Source organism: Phaenicophaeus curvirostris, chromosome 6 (assembly GCF_032191515.1).
Source record: "Phaenicophaeus curvirostris isolate KB17595 chromosome 6, BPBGC_Pcur_1.0, whole genome shotgun sequence".
Taxonomy (NCBI): Eukaryota; Metazoa; Chordata; class Aves; order Cuculiformes; family Cuculidae; genus Phaenicophaeus; species Phaenicophaeus curvirostris.
Window position 1 is genome coordinate 25,059,766 of NC_091397.1, and position 18,003 is coordinate 25,077,768.

Genomic DNA, 18,003 nt, shown 5'->3' on the forward strand with positions numbered 1-18,003 from the left:
CTATGACAAAGTGACTCGCCTGCTGGACGAGGGAAAGGCTGTGGATGTGGTCTTCCTGGACCTCAGTAGAGCCTTTGACACATAAATTGTCAGCCTCTGGCACACACTCTCCTGGGTGGAAAACTGGTTGGACGGCAGGGCCCAGAGAGTGGTGGGAAATGGTGTGAAATCCAGCTGGAGGCCAGTGACAAGTGGGGTTCCCCAGGGCTCAGTGCTGGGTCCAGCCCTGTTCGATGTCTTTGTCAATGACCTGGATGAAGGCATTGAGTGCACCCTTAGCGAGTTTGCGGATGACACTAAGCTGGGTGGAAGTGTTGATCTGCTGGAGGGTAGGGAGGCTCTGCAAAGGGATCTGAACAGGCTGGACAGCTGGGCTGAGTCCAATGGCTTGAGGTTTAACAAGGCCAAATGCCAGGTACTACACTTGGGGCACAACAACCCTGTGCAGTGCTACAGACTAGGAGAAGTCTGTCTAGAAAGCTGCCTGGAGGAGAGGGACCTGGGGGTGTTTGTTGACAGTCGACTGAACATGAGCCAGCAGTGTGCCCAGGTGGCCAAGAAGGCCAATGGCATCTTGGCTTTTATCAGAAACGGCGTGACCAGCAGGTCCAGGGAGGTTATTCTCCCTCTGTACTCGGCACTGGTGAGACCGCTCCTTGAATCCTGTGTTCAGTTCTGGGCCCCTCACCACAAGAAGGATGTTGAGGCTCTGGAGTGAGTCCAGAGAAGAGCAACGAAGCTGGTGAAGGGGCTGGAGAACAGGCCTTATGAGGAACGGCTGAGAGAGCTGGGGTTGTTTAGCCTGGAGAAGAGGAGGCTGAGGGGAGACCTCATTGCTCTCTATAACTACCTGAAAGGAGGTTGTGGAGAGGAGGGAGCTGGCCTCTTCTCCCAAGTGACAGGGGACAGGACAAGAGGAAATGGCCTTAAGCTCCACCAGGGGACGCTTAGGCTGGACATTAGGAAAAAATTCTTCACAGAAAGGGTCATTGGGCACTGGCAGAGGCTGTCCAGGGAGGTGGTTGATTCACCTTCCCTGGAGGTGTTTAAAGGACGGGTGGACGAGGTGCTGAGGGTCATGGTTTAGTGTTTGATAGGAGTGGTTGGACTTGATGATCCAGTGGGTCCCTTCCATCCTGGTTATTCTATGATTCTGTATCTCCAGAGCTAAGAAGATGAATCTCATCGTAGATTATGCTAAATCATATAAAATTCAATAGTAAGTGCCTGCAAAGCCATAAATTGAACGCTTTCACAGTTTTATGATATCAGGCATGAATTCTGCTTGTGGGAGATAATGCTTGTGATATAGTGTTAAACATCTCACTTTGTCGGCGTGGTGTTTGAATCCATTGAAGCACAGGCACTGGTATGTCTCTGGTGAATGTTTTGTTGTCGTTCCACTCAACTGCTGAAAAATACCTGGGTTTTGGTTCTGTAACACATTCTTCAGATTAGTTATTTTGTATGGTTATGAGGCTTGGTCACATATTGAGGGCTTTGGAATGTGAAGTATCAAAGGGAGGTTTTGATCTGATGTAGAAGAACAACATATGAAGAACATGATCTGTCCAGGATTTGTGGGAACATTTGAAAAAGAAACAAGAGGACCAAGTGAATTGAAATGTCCCTGACTTTAGTAGAGGGGCGTGTGACTGGATAGTAGAAAATAGTCGTTTTCGCAAATAGCCAGTCTGAAGAGCAGTTGAGAGGATGGAGGAATGATAAAATTAAGAAGCCTTTAAAATTAAGCAAATTCTTACTGTGACTGAATCCCAACTGGAGAAAACTCTCAAAGACAGAAAATGGTGGAGATACTTAGAGGAGAAGCCACAGACATAGAGTAGCAGCAGTAGTGTTTAGTAGGCTTCTCTTAGGCTCTTATACAGTTGAGCACTGTCTTCTGAAGTACAGCTAAGGCAGGCTGAAAAACTCCAGCCCTTAACTGACTTACTCCCTTGTTGTTTTTTTCCCCTGTAGCTTAAAATCTCATTTAAAAGCAGTTCTCACTAACTAGATTGGTGGCTTCTTTGGTGCTCCTCCTGACTTACTCGCGAAACGCAAAACAATAGGTAGGCTGTATCTTAATATTAGTCTGACCTACAGGCAGAGCTGAAATGCCAGTCAGCTGCTATGTTTTCGGCTCTTAAAACTAACCTTATTCTAGCTGATTTCTTATTATTTTAATCTTAATACGCTGGGTATATGTGATGCCTATGGAGTTCATTGGTAACTACATAGTCTTGTTGGAGTGCTCTTCCCTGCACACGTTTAGACACTGTCTAAATGCTCTTACTTGGAACAATCATCTATTCCTGACATTGTTCTTATTTTTCTTTCCTTGGAAATCAGATATTGTAGAATAAGATTACTTTGTTAGTGGCTGGTCAGATAAGATATATTAATGCAGTATACTATTAAAGATTTCTTATCCTATGTTGTCTGTTCTCCTTAGTAGAACCCTGGTGAACATTTTACCACAGGCCAAGTAAAATTATATTTGGGTTGTAGAGGAGGACAGCTTTGGTCCTTGCTAGCCGGGGTGATTTAATCTTTATTTCAACTAATAGTGTTGCCAGGTAGAGTTTGTGACTCTGTTGCATTGATTGGTAACTGCTGAATCATGGTGTCAGATGGCTTAATTTCACCCTGGGGTTAGAGGCACATGTGGCTTCCTTATCAGAGAAATCTGTTGGCTCAGGAGTTACCGGAATAATTACTGAGACGCTTGCACTTTCTGATAAATAGAAGTAAATTTATCCAAAATAATTAAGTTTTATAGCTAAATGCAATATCCAGCTAAAATATTAAGCGACATTGTATATAAACCCAGTTTTCCTTCTGGCCAAAATGTAGACTGTGGACGGTTAGTTTTTTTTAAATTTGTGATTTTTTTTTTTCAATTTAAATGTCAGAAAAATACTTCACTGAGACATTTAAGGAAAATAAAAATTAGAGTCCTTAAAGATCAAGCAGCATACAGGTTGAAAGGATTTTTCTGGAGAGAGGTATAGAGGAAGATGAGACAATGTATGTAATACATGCAGAGTTTTTAAGAAATAGAATGGAAATTGTGCAAAGCTTGTTAGTATTTGCTGTGTAATTTCATCATCATCAGCTAAATAATTAATATCAACAGTAGATGTCATACACTGCTGGGTGATTTAGAAGTTGATATGTAGGTAGTGATCCCTGCACAGAAATACAAAGCAATGTGTTTAAGTGGTGAAGATGAACCCACTCTGGTAGTTTCATGCTTATTATTTCACCTGACATTTTTTGAAACCAGTCTAAGTAATAGTCTCACAGTTATCTGAGAAGAGAATTCAGTGTGGATAGTTTTTCAGTAAAAAAACCTGTTCAAAGGATGTATTTAGAGACAATGCTGAAAGGATGACACCTAAATTCAAAAAATGGTTCTAGCTGGAAAGAGATGTATACAAGGAACAGCCAGAGGCAGAGATGAAAATCATACAGATTTTGCGTTATAGAAGACATTCAGTCACAAATCCTGCTGGTAAGCAACCAGCTTCAGTGGAAGCCACTTCTGATTTGGCACTCAGCTCTTTTTCTTTTGAAATTTCACTCAGAATATTGAGATAAAAGCCAGAAGTGGCATGTGATTGAATCAGGAATGGTTTAAATGTCTGTTTCAGTGCTGCTGTTCCTCCTAATGGGCATAGGATCCATGTGTAAAGCATGATTTTTTGGCTTGCAATACGAAGGTATAAGAATTAACCCACTTTTTTCTTCCTCACTTTTAGCGTATGCTGCCTTTGAATCTGTGCTCCACAATACAGTTGTATCCCTTTGCAACTCCTGTGCATTGTCCCTCTTGTTTTTAATGTATTGTACCAAGCCAAAGATTCTTATTTATATACAGAAGTTCATACTTAATCACATTAGCTGACACAAAATTGGCAAAGTCTGTGAAAAGATTGGCAAAGTCTGTGAAAGATAACAAAAAATCCTTCTATAAATATATAAATAATAAAAGGAGGACTAGGGAGACCATACAGTCCCTATTGGACGCAGAAGGAACAACAGTGACAGGGGATGAGGAAAAGGCTGAGGTACTTAATGCCTTCTTTGCCTCAGTCTTTAATTGTAAAGAAAGTTGTTCCCTCTGTGTACAAACCCAGGAGCTAGAGGAGCATAACGAGGCTCCCATGATCCAAGAGGAGGTGGTCAGAGCCTTGCTAGCCCGACTAGACACCCACAAGTCTATGGGGCTGGATGGGATTCATCCAAGGGTATTGAAGGAGCTTGTGGATGTGCTGGCTGAACCCCTTCCCATCATCTTCCAACAGTCCTGGAGGACTGGGGAAGTTCCACTGGACTGGAGGCTGGTTGATGTTGTGCCCATCTACAAGAAGGGTCGCAGGGAGGATCCAGGGAGCTACAGGCCTGTCAGTCTGACCTCAGTGCCAGGGAAAGTCATGGAACAGGTGATCTTGAGTGCTATCATGAAGCACATGCAAGAGAACTGGGTGATCAGGCCCAGTCAACAAGGGTTCACAAAAGGCAGGTCTTGCCAAACTAACCTGATCACCTTCTATGACAAAGTGGCTCGGCTGCTGCACGAGGGAAAGGCTGTGGATGTGGTCTTCCTGGACTTCAGTAAAGCCTTTGACAGAGTTTCTCACAGCATTCTGCTTGAGAAACTGTCAGCCTCTGGCCTGGACAGGCGCACACTCTCCTGGGTGGAAAACTGGTTGGACGGCAGGGCCCAGGGAGTGGTGGGAAATGGTGTGAAATCCAGCTGGAGGCCAGTGACAAGTGAGGCTCCCCAGGGCTCAGTGCTGGGTCCAGCCCTGTTCGATGTCTTTGTCAATGACCTGGATGAAGGCATTGAGTGCACCCTTAGCGAGTTTGTGGATGACACTAAGCTGGGTGGAAGTGTTGATCTGCTGGAGGGTAGGGAGGCTCTGCAAAGGGATCTGAACAGGCTGGACAGCTGGGCTGAGTCCAATGGCATGAGGTTTAACAAGGCCAAATGCTGGGTCCTACACTTCATAGAATCATAGAATAACCAGGTTGGAAGAGACCCACCGGATCATCGAGTCCAACCATTCCTATCAAACACTAAACCATATCCCTCAGCACCTCGTCCACCCGTGCCTTAAACACCTCCAGGGAAGGTGACTCAACCACCTCCCTGGGCAGCCTGTTCCAGTGCCCAATGACCCTTTCTGTAAAGAATTTTTTCCTAACGTCTAGCCTAAACCTCCCCTGGTGGAGCTTGAGGCCATTCCCTCTTGTCCTGTCCCCTGTCACTTGGGAGAAGAGGCCAGCACCCTCCTCTCTACAACGTCCTTTCAGACCTTTCAGACCCTGTGCAGTGCTACAGACTAGAAGTCTGGCTGGAAAGCTGCCTGGAGGAGAGGGACCTGGGGGTGTTTGTTGACAGTCGACTGAACATGAGCCAGCAGTGTGCCCAGGTGGCCAAGAAGGCCAATGGCATCTTGGCTTGTATCAGAAACGGCGTGACCAGCAGGTCCAGGGAGGTTATTCTCCCTCTGTACTCGGCACTGGTGAGACCACTCCTTGAATCCTGTGTTCAGTTCTGGGCCCCTCACCACAAGAAGGATGTTGAGGCTCTGGAGCGAGTCCAGAGAAGAGCAACAAAGCTGGTGAGGGGGCTGGAGAACAAGTCTTACGAGGAGCGGCTGAGAGAGCTGGGGTTGTTTAGCCTGGAGAAGAGGAGGCTGAGGGGAGACCTCATTGCTCTCTATAATTACCTGAAAGGAGGTTGTGGAGAGGAGGGTGCTGGCCTCTTCTCCCAAGTGACAGGGGACAGGACAAGAGAGAATGGCCTCAAGCTCCGCCAGAGGAGGTTTAGGCTGGACATTAGGAAAAAATTTTTCACAGAAAGGGTCATTGGGCACTGGCAGAGGCTGTCCAGGGAGGTGGTTGATTCACCTTCCCTGGAGGTGTTTAAAGGACGGGTGGACAAGGTGCTAAGGGGCATGGTTTAGTGCTTGATAGGAGTGGTTGGACTTGATGATCCAGTGGGTCCCTTCCATCCTGGTTATTCTATGATTCTATGAAAACCTCTAAACCAAAGAAACCTTTCAACCTATTTGCATTTTTTTAGTAAAGAGAATACTATGTTCTCTATTGATTCATAATTGTATAAGACCTTTCTTAGGTGTCTTTAGGTAGCAGGCTGCTATGTTAACCTGAGTCAGTCCAGGATTGGAACTCGGACCCAGATGCCGAGCTACGATTTTTCTTAATGAAACAGAAGAAACTATATGTATTAATAAAGAATTTTCTAGCAGTATATAATGAATAAAAATATTAGTCTTTACTTTTACTAGATGTGGGTTTCAGTATGAGGCTAATATTACTTTTCACAAACTTATTTAAACCAGCACATACTTATATACAGCTGTCAGTGATGACTAAAAAAGATTTCTTCAAGTGCTTCTTTTTATACTTTAGTTGTGTAGTACCTTTGGAGGGAAAAGTACTTTGAGTTAATGAAATAACCATCATTATTCAATGTTTTAATACATTATTATTGGTCTACTGTGTTGGAAGCTGCATGATTCAGTTATTGTATGAATTAATTAATTGCATCTGAATTTTAAATTACTGAGTAACAGGGCTTGGCTCTTCTGTGTGTTTTTGTAACTCATGGCTTAGTTATACTTTTCTTAACTCAGAAAGCTGTGAGCTTTAGGATTTTGCCTGCACTGTATTTCGTAGTCTTAACTTTTTTAATTAAGAGCTAGATTTACATGAACTATCTAACTCAAGGGTGCTGTGAAGGGAACCCTGGGCAGATTAATTTTCCTTGTTGCTGCAGCTCATGTTTTTCTAGTACCTTACTTGTCTTTCTTAAGGTAATGTTGCGATTTGCTGTGTAGTTTATATAGTATATGTAAATGCTTTGCATTCAAAAATCAGTAAGTCTTTCAGTAGATTCATACTTGCTTTAGTCTCTAGCTGTCAGAACTACCTTTATAATTTAATTTTACACAGGTTTTTATTTTGGATTTATTTTTCTATAGATAAGTACATTTTCATATGTTTTAATATGTATATGTATATATACAGATGTATACATACATATAGCTATTATAAATATATAGCATTTATTTAGAGAGACAAAGAGACTGCAAATATGTTGGTTTCCATGTTCCAGACATGAAAGATTTTATTAAAATTTGAAGAAATAATTGTGTTGATGTTAGTTTCCCAGATTGAGGGAATGTGCCAGTTGTTCATTATTCAAGTTCACAGCCTTCTGATCTTGAGTCTCTTGATGCTTTTCTGCAAATACAGATATTAGTAGGTGTGAATGTTACGGCCTTTTTTTTTTTGCCACATTTTTCAACACTTTTTTCATACTTTTGTCACCTCAAGTTTGGATTCTGCAAAGAGCTACAGCTTGAAGCAAAATCTGGAAACTGCAACTAGAGGAAAGTCTGTCTGCCTTGTAGTTAAGTGGTGTTTCCCATAGGCAGTGCATATTTTCACTCTATCAGTACATTTCCAGGCAGAATTTAGCTTTTTATACCTCTGAAAGTACCCCTGAGACAAATTGCAGGGGTCTGTAGCACTGCTCTGTGAAAGTCTTACGCACAAAATAGCACTGGTAAAAATGGAGCCCTGTCAAATAATGAATTCATGATGTAAAGAGCATTACTCCTTTTTGGACCTTAGTCATCTCTGAGCTTTTAAGTTGTGAGTTCAGGTGGGCTTTTCAGCATTGGTTTGACCTCCCCTTAGACTGAAGAGCTGATCCTTTGACTTTCAGAAGAGATTAAGGAGAGATAAAGGGAAAATACTGTGGCACTTTGAAACCCATTTGTGTGTCCAGAGTGAGGTGCTGGTTGTCTTTGGCAGCTCTGGTGTTTATCACACCCATTTATCAGGCACAGAAGTTGAGTGACAAGCAAGAAGAACAAGTAATCAAAACTAATTTTTCCCCAAGTCCAACCATGTTCTTCACAAATGCCACAAAATTGTTCTTGAAAATTTGCATATGGTTCTTACTGAAGTTTTCAATGTACTTAGGACAATTTTTTAGCAGATAACTTTGACAGAAGGGCAGCTGTTGAGCTTTGGCAAGGGAGTAGCCTTCTAGGGAGGTTTTTTGGATTTATTGCTTGAAAAAAGGAAATCTGTTGATACTTCTTGTTACAGGAGTTGAAAATCTGTGTTGTGGATAGACTTATTTGAGTAGGGATATTTTTTGCGTTATGAAGAGGTAGTAAAACAGTGCAATGACACTTTATAATATTTAAATCCATACTAGAGGTTTTCATTGTTTGGTTAATAACAGTACCTTTCTATTTGTTTAAGAGTGGAGAACCTGCAAGCAGGTGGGACATAAGCACTTGCCATTTTAGATTAGGCTGTACATAGCTTCATAAAACCAGAGTTTTATTGGGTTTTTTCCCCAAGAGCTTAGTGTTACGGTGGAAAAAAAATTATACTAATAGTTGCTCACTACTAAAGCTACCTTTAAACCTTTTAAACTATTGTTTAACCCTTTAAAAATAGATTTTGGGTTTGAAAAGGGTTCTGATTTGACAGCCTTCAGTTTCTGCTTTTATGTACGGAGTTTTGGCCTAGGGCAGAACCATCTCATAACTGTTAAGTTGAAATATCTACCTTGAGCTATGAGAGAGCATTTGTATCCATTCAGTACTTGCCTCTTCTTCAAGGGTTCTTTTGTAAACCTACTTAAATATTAGTAATGGAAAACTAATAGGTTACAGCAGTCAAATAGGGGTAAAATCCCCATCACTTGGGAATATTAAAGAGAATTTTGGCAGAGCAGTTGAGAGTAATATATTAAGCCTTATTAAAAAATAAAGGGAGATGATTATGGGCAGATTGGTCTCTTTAATTGATATGATCAGTTAGCCTTGCAGAGTTTATGAATAAATTTATTTGTGTATAAAGTACTGTTTTATAAGAAAAAGTATCCGATTTATGGCTTTTACAGATTACCACAAAAACTTTACACTATCCTGAAATCTGTTGCACTGTAAGCTGATTCAGGAGTGAATTGGGCTTTAAAATACAGTGACATGGAATTCCAGTGATGAAAAAGAGCTAACTGTTGAAAAAAAATTGTGATGTTATTAAGCCTAGAAGGTAATGATTAGATAGCTAAAGATACTAGAGAAACTTCACCTGATTTGGGAGGAGAAAATAAAGGTCTTCTTGCAATTAAAAAACCTCAAGCCCTGGTTTGGTGTAATGTGGAAACCGCAGGCAGTTCTTCCCTGAATTTTAAAGTAGCATTTTACTTTGAATTAGAGAAGTTGCAGGGAGAGATACCTTAAACATAAGGCAAGTCAGAATGAGAGGAAAAGATGCAGTTAGCTAATATCCAGAGGACTCTCCTGGTGTTCAAAATATGCAGGTCTAATTAATGCAGCCCTTTAGCACGTTGCATAGTATAAGTGCAAACTTTGAATTAGAGTTCAGGCATTTGGTGTGAAAGTCAAAATCCACCCTCTTTCAATACCGAATTGCTCCTGTTAGCTTCATACCACGAGTTTGGTGCATTACCTGTGTGCCAACTGAAGCCTTTAATCTCAATATTTCCTCAGCTGTGCGTCCTCAGGGATCACTGCTGAATGCTTCTGCGCAGGAACTGGTACTTTTGCCACTGTACCACAATCCACTGTAGTGATTGTAGAACAGATCTAGCCCCTTCTTTAACACACTTTCTTCTCTACTCATTCCACACCTAATTTGAAGGCAACAGATGTCTGCTACCTTTCACAAACTTTGTGTTACAGACTTCAGGTAAAATTATCTAGGCCTACTGGCTTAAACATCAGTGTTACCTAGTTTTAAAAAGTACTAAAAAGGAAGTCTTTTACGGTCTTTCTTCCCAGTGCTCTGACCTCTATTTTTTTTTTTTTCTTTTAAGGAAGATGCAAGACTTTGCGGCTGGAATATTAGTAGACATATGGATAGTAAATGTCATGGATAGGGGGAGGAGAAATAATACAATTAAAAAAAATTATTTAATCTTGACTTAAGGACTCTGAACTGAAAATGAACAACTTCACATTTTTCTGTTCATACTGCAGTTTTCACATCAAATAAAAATGTATGAAAAGAAATTGTAAAATGAAATTAACAGAAGGAAAGATACTGGTTTAACATAAAGCAGATTTTATTGCAGAAGTAGAGAAACTTAGATTGTAGTTGAGTACCCAAAGTTACATCTTGTAGAGACTAAGGTGACTTAGATTTAGCCTTGTATCTTCTATGGCCAGGTTTTGCAGTGAGTACTTGCAAAACCTTGTATCTAGCATTCTCATATCTTAAGCGCCTCTATAGAATTCATCTCCTTATCCCTCACTGAATTATCACAGAATCACAGAATAACCAGGTTGGAAGAGACCCACCGGATCACCGAGTCCAACCGTTCCTACCAAACACTAAACCATATCCCTCAGCACCTCGTCCACCCGTGCCTTAAACACCTCCAGGGAAGGTGACTCAACCACCTCCCTGGGCAGCCTGTTCCAGTGCCCAATGACCCTTTCTGTAAAGAATTTTTTCCTAACGTCTAGCCTAAACCTCCCCTGGCGGAGCTTGAGGCCATTCCCTCTTGTCCTGTCCCCTGTCACTTGGGAGAAGAGGCCAGCACCCTCCTCTCTACAACGTCCTTTCAGGTAGTTGTAGAGAGCAATGAGGTCACCCCTCAGCCTCCTCTTCTCCAGGCTAAACAACCCCAGCTCTCTCAGCCGCTCCTCATAAGGCCTGTTCTCCAGCCCCTTCACCAGCTTTGTTGCTCTTCTCTGCACTCTCTCCAGAGCCTCAACATCCTTCTTGTGGTGAGGGGCCCAGAACTGAACACAGTATTCGAGGAGCGATCTCACCAGTGCCGAGTACAGAGGGAGGATAACCTCCCTGGACCTGCTGGTCACGCCGTTTCTGATACAAGCCAAGATGCCATTGGCCTTCTTGGCCACCTGGGCACACTGCTGGCTCATATTCAGTCGGCTGTCAACCAACACCCCCAGGTCCCTCTCCTCCAGGCAGCTTTCTAGACAGACTTCTCCTAGTCTGTAGCACTGCATAGGGTTGTTGTGCCCCAAGTGTAGTACCCGGCATTTGGCCTTGTTAAACCTCATGCCATTGGACTCTGCCCAGCGGTCCAGCCTGTTCAGATCCCTTTGCAGAGCCTCCCGACCCTCCAGCAGATCGACACTTCCACCCAGCTTAGTGTCGTCCGCAAACTTGCTAAGGGTGCACTCGATGCCTTCATCCAGATCATTGATGAAGACATTGAACAGGGCTGGACCCAGCACTGAGCCCTGGGGAACCCCACTTGTCACTGGCCTCCAGCTGGATTTCACACCATTTACCACCACTCTCTGGGCCCGGCCAGCCAACCAGTTTTCCACCCAGGAGAGTGTGCGCCTGTCCAGCCCAGAGGCTGACAGCTTCTCAAGCAGAACGCTGTGAGAAACTGTGTCAAAGGCTTTGCTGAAGTCCAGGAAGACCACATCCACAGCCTTTCCCTCATCCAGTAGCCGGGTCACTTTGTCATAGAAGGCGATCAGGTTAGTCTGACAAGACCTGCCTTTTGTGAACCCATGTTGACTGGGCCTGATCACCCGGTTCTCTTGCATGTGCTTCATGATAGCACTCAAGATCACCTGTTCCATGACTTTCCCTGGCACTGAGGTCAGACTGACAGGCCTGTAGTTTCCTGGGTCCTCCCTGCGGCCCTTTTTGTAGATGGGCACAACATCAGCCAGCCTCCAGTCCAGTGGGACTTCCCCAGTCTTCCAGGACTGTTGGAAGATGATGGAAAGGGGTTTGGCCAGCACATCCGCCAGCTCCTTCAGTACCCTAGGGTGAATCCCGTCCGGCCCCATAGACTTGTGACTGTCCAGTCGGGCTAGCAAGTCTCTGACCACCTCCTCTTGGATCATGGGAGCCTCATTATGCTCCTCTACCTCCTGGGTTTGTACACAGGCGGAACGACCCTCCTTACGACTAAAGACTGAGGCAAAGAAGGCATTAAGCACCTCAGCCTTTTCCTCATCCCCTGTTACTGTTGTCCCTTCTGTGTCCAATAGGGACTGTATGGTCTCCCTAGTCCGCCTTTTATTATTTATATATTTGTAGAAAGATTTTTTGTTATCTTTCACTGACTTGGCCAATCCAATTTCTAGCTGAGCCTTAGCCCTTCTGATTTTTTCCCTACACAATCTCACTTCCCTCCTGTAGTCCACCCAAGAGGCCTGTCCCTTCTTCCAGAGGCCATAAACATTTCTTTTCTTCTTGATATCCCTCAAGATCTCTCTATTCAACCAAGCTGGCTTTCTCCCCTGCCGGCTTTTTTTCTGGACCACGGGGATGGCTTTCTCCTGAGCTGCTAGGACCACCCCTTTGAAGAGCTCCCAGCCCTCCTGGGCTCCCTTGCCCTTGAGTACTGTCTCCCATGAGACTTCACCAACCTGCCTGCTGAAGAGATCAAAGTCTGCCCTCTGGAAATTTAATGTTACCGTCTTGCTAACCACCCTCTTCACTTCACCTAGAACAGAAAATTTTATCATCTCATGGTCGCTTAGTCCTAGGCGTCCACCTACCGCCACATCCCCTACAAGGCCTTCTCTGTTCACAAACAGGAGGTCCAGGAGGGCACCTTCCCTGGTTGGTTCATTCACCAACTGTGCAAGGAAGTTATCTCCCACGCACTCCAGGAACCTCCTAGACTGCTTCCTTTCTGCTGTGTTGTACACCCAGCAGATATCAGGCAGATTGAAGTCTCCCACCAGAACGAGATGCATCGATCTAGAGATTGACCCCAGCTGTTTATAGAAGAGCTCATCAGCTGCTTCTCCTTGGTTGGGTGGTCTGTAACAGACTCCCATCACAAAGTCTACCTTCTGGTGGGCTCCTCTGATTTTGACCCACAGGCACTCAACCTCCTCATCTCCACAATCCATCTCAGTGATGTCCAAGTCCTCCCTTACAAAGAGGGCTACCCCACCTCCTCTCCTACCCTTCCTGTCCCGCCTGAAAAGCTTATACCCCACCATAGCCATACTCCAGTTATATGAGTCGTCCCACCACGTTTCCGTGATGGCAACAACATCATAGGCCCCTTGCCCTACGACAGCTTCCAGCTCTTCCTTCTTATTTCCCATGCTGCGTGCATTGGTGTAAATGCACTTCAGCTGAGCTGCCGAGCCTTCAGCCCTCCTAGAGGGAACAGGGTTCGTTCCCAACTGCCTGGTAACTGGATCAGTTGACACCAGAGTGCCTGCATCTCCCTTAACAGCCCGAGGTGTGTTCTCCCCCACTTTTTGTGCGGTTCTCCATCTTCCCTTCCTCCCTTCTTTGCTTTCTCTTCCCTCTGCTTCTCCCTCTTCTGAGTTGCTGTTCTTTCCCACCTTGCTTCCTCTCCTTTCTTTCTGTCGCTAGTTTCATACTATATAAAGCTAATTCAAACAAGCATGTTTATTTTGGGTAGTGCTTGATGCTGGTTAGTCTTATCATTTCATTTAATTGGCTGTGAAGCATTTTGCCTGTGTTGCTAAATCCGTTTCCTCTGAAAACATAAAAATAACAAGCAAAAAAAATGTACTGGCACTTTTTTGACAACATCTTTAATCTCAAGTTTGGCATATTCATATTTGCTAACAAATGCATCTATCATGTCAGCTATCATGGAATGAAAGAGAGATTTCTCTAAGGAACGTTTTTGTTGCCAAAATAGGGCAACATAGAAGATATTGTTAGGGTGTTTTGGTTTGTTTGGGTTTTTTTTTCTCTGAATATTATACTCCATTACCGCTTATTTAAAAGAACAGTTTTCACAGTTCAGCCAGCTCCAGGCCAGGTCAGCAGCTAAATGCTGGCACAGCTGTGCTCCCAACTCGGCCAGCCAGGGAAGGGGGAAAGAGAAATGAGACACACACTTGTGGGTTGGGAACTAGACCTGAAACAGCCTTTATGAAACAATAATCATAATAAAGAAAATTAATAAGAAAATAATAAAACATATACAAATATATGTAGTTTCTCCCCTCCCCCATGTCCCTCCCCCTATGACTACGTCACCATTGAAGCTGCAGAACAGGCGCGGGGAAAAGTCCCAGGCTGTTTTCAGCAGAACATGGCAGCTGCACTCAGGAACTGGATTTGGGAATGCATGGATCTGGGATTGGGGACAAAAGGACAGATGAGGTCCCTATTAGACCTAACCATGGAAGAATAGAGCTAGACCCTCAAAATCCCTCAGTTTTTTACTGAGTATGATATATATATGGAATGGAATAATCTGTTGGTCAATTTTGGATCTTCCATCCACCCTTCCCTGCAGGTGCGACCTTTTTCGCCCTTTTTTGTTTCTTTTGACTTGCAGCATGCTGCCAACTCAAAAGTAGCCTTGATATCCATAGAAATATATACAACCAATGACCTTTCTGCATACCAATGCCCCATTGCTTTGGTGATAATCATGAATTTTAAGTGTTATCATTTCTAGAGACAGGCACTGTCTGAAAACATGCAGATAACTTCCCGAAAATGAAGTTACTTAGTTGAGGTTTAGCTGAGAAGTTAGAAAATTATTTCTGCTTTTGCTTAAAAAATAACAGTATTTTAGTATTAAGTTTCTTTTTGAACTCAAACTGTTCAGAGAGTTTTCAAATGGAAGAAAGGGCGGAAATACAGCTGACTGAATGGTTTTCATCGAGACGTCCTTCTACTGCAAGATCAGATGAACTGTGCCCAAATTTTTCTACTGAAATACTTGTCCAATCTGTTTTCAATAATCTCCAAAAGGGAATTTTCATTACTAAATAAAGGGATTATTCTTTGTTCTGAACAAAGCCTGGGAGAGCTCCAAGAGAAAGGCCTACCGTGTAGCACCTAGTGGGATGTAGTCAGGGACAAGTGAAAAGAGAGGTGGCATTTAGACTTGTAACCAGAGCATAACTGAGGTAAAGAATATATTCATTTGTGAATTTGGTTACCAAGTTCTTTTGCTGTCCTCTGTTCACCCAGAGCAATGCCTGCCTTCAGGTGGCTCAGCTGCCTGTTTAAACTGAAAGTAGTTGGAAATGGGTTTAGTTAGACTTGGGGTGAGGGCAGGGAGGGTAGCAGCTGGTCCCCTGTGTTGATTTCAAGAAGATTATAATATAACCTTTTATCATACCTGCAAACTGCTGGGAGTCAGGGAACAGCATGGAGGAGCAGTGACTTCTGCTGGTTTTATGTGTGAGGGCTCTTACGAGAACATCGCAAGTGTTTCTGCAGTGACTTCTTGAATGTGTGTACCATGCTTCTCATCTAGCATGGTATTACCTCGCTGGGAAGTGTCCTTCCTACGTTCACACAGAATTCTTCCACCATTGTTGTCTCTGATCCCAGTCCTACAAAGGCGGTCTTTCTTCCCTGCCATTTCCTAATTTCACTCTCCCTTAAGAAAAAAAAAAAAATGTTAGTATACCTCAAAAGCCTAGAGCAAGCTTGGCTTCATTTGGCTTATATGATATGTCTTGGTTCTTACATTTCAGAACTGAATTCCAATTTCTGTAATTCCTTCTTGGTAGGATGCAGCACAGAGCTGCTTTGTCTCAGGAGCTGGCAGGAATCAGATTTGTGATTCCAGAATTCAGTCTGTTGTGTCCCTTTCATTCCTAAGCTGATCCTTATTGTCAGTATAGTTCATTGTCCTCTTTTAACTGCCTCTAGAACATTCAAGAGAAGACTTTAATTCTTGCCAGCCTCTGTTGTTTGCATAGGTGAGGGTTTGAATTATGTTGCATTTCCATGTATTCTAGAGTGAGTAAGAAAACAAGAGTCTTTCCTGAATGCATGCAGTGCTAGCAGGAAAAGTATTTCGTTTATTTTCAAGGCGTAGTGAGTGCTGTCTTGACCCTGACTAAAGATACAGGAAAGGAGAATGAATTTATAAGAAATTGCTCTAGCATCCTCTTGTTTGAAAACTACCTAATGCCATACTATTCAGGACACAGAGTAGAAAAAAGAAAGTATCCATTTCATCAGTCTTGTGACTTAATAACATTTATTGCAATACAACACAGAATTGTAGAATAAACTTCGCCAACTGAAATTTGTCACACACTGACAAAGTAGTTGTATATGGTTCTTAATGATATTTCAATAATTCATCTAGATCTTAGCTATTCACTCCTAAGAGAAATGGAGAGCTGTCCAGTAATAATTATCCATTAGGAATGTTTATCGCTCACATGGCTAATAAAAATCTTGGCAAGAAGAGAAGCAAGCTGTCATAATAGGCCCTTCCTACTTCAAGGAAATGAGTGGAATTGTGTGCTAATTATTTTTCTTCTGTTTTCTTTTACCTCCTGCAGAACTTTCCTTTTTGTTAGAGATGGTAACCCGAATAAACGGAATGTGCACAATGAGACATCTATGCACTTACTGTGTATGGGACCTCAGATCATGATCTCAGAAGGAGCTCTTCATCCTCGCCTGACACGACCCTCAGAAGACGACTGCAGAAGAGCAGATTGTCTACAAATGATCCTGAAATGGAAGGGAGCAAAGTTGGATGAAGGACAATATGAACGAGCAGCAATTGATGCTGTTGATAACAAAAAAAATACACCTTTGCACTATGCTGCTGCCTCAGGGATGAAAACCTGTGTCGAGGTAAAAGTTCATATATAATCACATCGACATACTGCTATTAGTAAATGACATGAGCAGTTTCACAAAGCTGATTCATAGATAAAAAAATCTGAAATAGTATACTAAATCAACTTTTCTAATCCTGTTTTTCATTAATTGGAAAAATTGCAAAGAAACAGCCCAAAATGTACCACTGTCTGTAGAGAGCAGTTTAAAAAAATGGATTACTTATATATTCCCTTCATGACATAACATCCTCAGCATGAAGAGTCATGTAGGCTTATAAAAATTGGAAATAATTACAAGACTGTAACACTAGAGAAAAGTTTGAAACGTAGGCATAAGCTTACCTATATGTGTAAAGAGAAGTGAAATAACTGCCTATGAGAAAACTAGAGCACTTTTTATTCAGCTCTGTAGCTGATACTAGGGAATGTTGCCCATGTTTCAAGAACAGGTTTGGTATCTTTAATTTGCAGTGCCCAGCCTTATTAAAGAATGCCATGCATCTGTGCGATCATACTTAAATGTAATTACCTTTTTACAAATTTAAATACCTTCAATGTTTGTGAAAGTAATGAGTAATAATGAGTAATTAGGAAGTCATAATGACTTTGAAGGTCTCCCATCAAATTCATTTTTAACCTATACCAAATAATGAGGACTAGTGTTTAATTGTGCTGGTAATTTAATTTAAACAATATAAGAACAAACATCTAACATTCTCGGAAACATCTAACATTTTCATAAGTCTGTCTACTATAACATCTAGAATCTCTTGTGCTGAGACTTCAATTTGAAACAGACTTTCTTTTGAGAATCCGGATTCCAACAATTCTTGTCACTTTTCTGCATTATGTTATTTGAGATTGCTTTTGCACTTTGTCCAGTGACCAACCTTACAAACACATTGACAGATTTATCACGTGATGTTTTAGAATGATTTGTTTGGAGTTGTTATGCACTCGGCATAATGTTTAAAAAAACATTCAGAGCCTTCTTTATTGTGATTTTACATTTACCTTTGTCAGATTTTGTTCTTTACATATTCTTCATCTGGAGACAACTTCTGCTTTTTATTACCCATATGATTCTGGCCTGTTGTTCTGCCTTCACAAATTCTTCCGATGTTTCTAGAATGTTTACCATGCTTTTACTTAGTACCACTTTCTGAAATTAGGCAGTGGTTTGTTTGTCGTCTTTCTGATTCTGCAAGAACAGTGAATCTAAGTATATTTTGGGTATTATTATCAGTAAAGAAATGCTTCCTAATGTCCATTCAATACCTCCTCTGGCCCAGCTTTGAATTGTTACCACATGTCCTATCACTGAATAATGTTGACTTGAGTATACATCTCTCTGATCTCTTGCTTAGTA

At 42.3% G+C, this 18,003-nt stretch overlaps 1 protein-coding gene across 1 annotated transcript in view; it reads left to right on the plus strand.

Moving 5' to 3' along the window:
• ANKIB1 (ankyrin repeat and IBR domain containing 1) overlaps nt 1–18,003 on the plus strand; it is a 98,965-nt gene that overhangs the window by 35,030 nt on the left and 45,932 nt on the right. Inside the window, exon 3 of the mRNA XM_069859615.1 lies at nt 16,347–16,647. Coding sequence (XP_069715716.1) covers nt 16,347–16,647 — 301 coding nt within the window. The remainder of the gene's footprint in view (nt 1–16,346; nt 16,648–18,003) is intronic.